At 44.3% G+C, this 1,818-nt stretch overlaps 1 protein-coding gene across 1 annotated transcript; it reads right to left on the bottom strand.

Annotated features, from left to right (window-relative positions):
• Positions 1–1,359, bottom strand: LOC109179155 (pentatricopeptide repeat-containing protein At5g41170, mitochondrial-like). Its single transcript, XM_019328719.1, has one exon. It carries the CDS (start codon positions 1,357–1,359, stop codon positions 1–3), a length of 1,359 nt encoding a protein of 452 aa, XP_019184264.1.
• Positions 1,360–1,818: the final 459 nt, after the last annotated feature.

The following is a 1,818-nucleotide window of genomic DNA, read 5'->3' as shown; positions in this document are numbered from 1 at the left end:
CTAACCATTTGCAATATGAGGAGCCTGAGCTTTAGCTGAAAACTGAATAGGTTTCTTCCTTGGCACCAATAATCCTCTTTTCAACGCAGCAGCATACACATTGCGAGCATCCAATGCTCTTCCTTGTCGATTCAGCTCCTTGATCAGTATGTTATATGGAGGAACTCCAACCCAGAATCTTGAGCGTCTATGCATTAAGCTTAGCACTGATAAGGCGCCATCCACCTTTCCATCTGCACAAAGCGCACGAATGACATTGCAGAAGGTGAATCTCCCTGGGGAATACCCAATTCTAACCATCTCCACCAAACTTGCCAGAGCTTTGTCTACCTCCTTCCCATTACACAAGGCTTCAATCACAAGCTCATATGCGCGGTGTTCAACCACAATTTTTCTCTCGCGCATTCTGTCGAACACCTCGTACGCATCCCTTAACACCCACTCATTCATCCTGCCCCGCCGGCATAGCCCTCTCAGTAATGTGTTCATCATCCTCCCGTCCACATCATGCCCACGCTCCAGCATCTCCTTGTAGATCGATAATGCTACGCGAATCTTGCCCCATTTTAGCAACCCATGTAACAGTGTGCTGTAAGTTACGTAATCAGGGATGCAGTTCTTCAGCTTCATTTGCTCCAACAATCGAATCCCATCCAGAGGTCTGCCTTCCTTGAAGTACCCATTGAACAAAGTGTTGTAAGTAACTACGCTAGGGCTCAGCCCTATTTCCAGGGCTTCATCGAGCAATTCCATGGCCTCGTCTGATCTGCCGACTTTACAGAATCCATCCATCACCGCCGTGTAAGTGTAAATGTCCGGTTTCAGGGCGGATTTCTTGACGGTCTTCAACGTCTCGTAAGCAGCTTCTACTCTCCCCACATAGCACATCCCCTTCAGCAAGCAATTGTACGTGTTGATTGTGGGCTCGCAACCAGCTCGGCCCATGCTTTCGAAAACCTCAAATGCCTGTTTCAACCGTCCTTTTTTGCAGAACGAGTTGATCACTGTGGTGAACATCGCTACATTGGGTTGAACCCCATTGTCTAACATGCGGTTTAGAACAGTTCTCGCTGTTTCAGGGTCATTTTTCTCGCAATTTTCACTCACCCAGATTGCGTGTGCGGAGCTATTTTCCTCGGATAGTTCAATTTCGCTTTGATTAGTTGAAACAAATGCATGTTTTGTGCTTAATTTATCTGGATTTTCAGCAAGACTAGACTTTTCTTGTGCTATATTTCGGGCTAATGGATGAAAATTGCCGGGGTTCTTGATAAAGGAGGTGGGGGTTTTAGGAAAAGGAGGAAGTAGGATAGAAGAGGCAGAAGAGAGAGAAGGTGGAGGGTGGAGTGAAAAATGCATGGCAGAATCGCAGAGATGATGAAATCTGTAGTCCTGGGAAGGGAAGAAGAAAAGGTCGAAGCCAATTTGGGAGTTTCACCATCTGGGTTAGAGAATTTGTTGTCTGTAGTTCTGCCCCAATATCTTTTCGTATTGCGCTTCAAAACCCAATTCATTAATTTGTTGTAATTTGTCTTGGGATTAGGATAAGGGCTGTGCAGAATCCGAGAAATCCGATGGACTCCAAACTCGGGAAAATTTTTGCATTCTTGAGGCCGAATCGGATATGAGTAATCCGACATGTTTTTTTTGAATGTAGTAATCCGACATGTTATTCTTTTAAAAGTCGGTAATGATAATTGGGTTGGGGTTTTAAATACTCACCCAACTCGTCTGAATATCTGATGGGTGTTGCTATTTGCATCACCTTTAACTAAAATGAGATATAAAGTACATTAAAAATATAAAAAGGTGATAATT

This window comes from Ipomoea nil, unplaced genomic scaffold (genome assembly GCF_001879475.1).
Source record: "Ipomoea nil cultivar Tokyo-kokei standard unplaced genomic scaffold, Asagao_1.1 scaffold0878, whole genome shotgun sequence".
NCBI lineage: Eukaryota > Viridiplantae > Streptophyta > Magnoliopsida > Solanales > Convolvulaceae > Ipomoea > Ipomoea nil.
Note: the sequence above shows the minus strand (reverse complement) of the source record. Positions and strands in the feature narration are given on the sequence as shown.

What these genes read in the sequence shown, in the direction of transcription:
- LOC109179155 (XM_019328719.1), bottom strand. Translation starts at nt 1,359, where the DNA reads ATGCATTTTTCACTCCACCCTCCACCTTCTCTCTCTTCTGCCTCTTCT.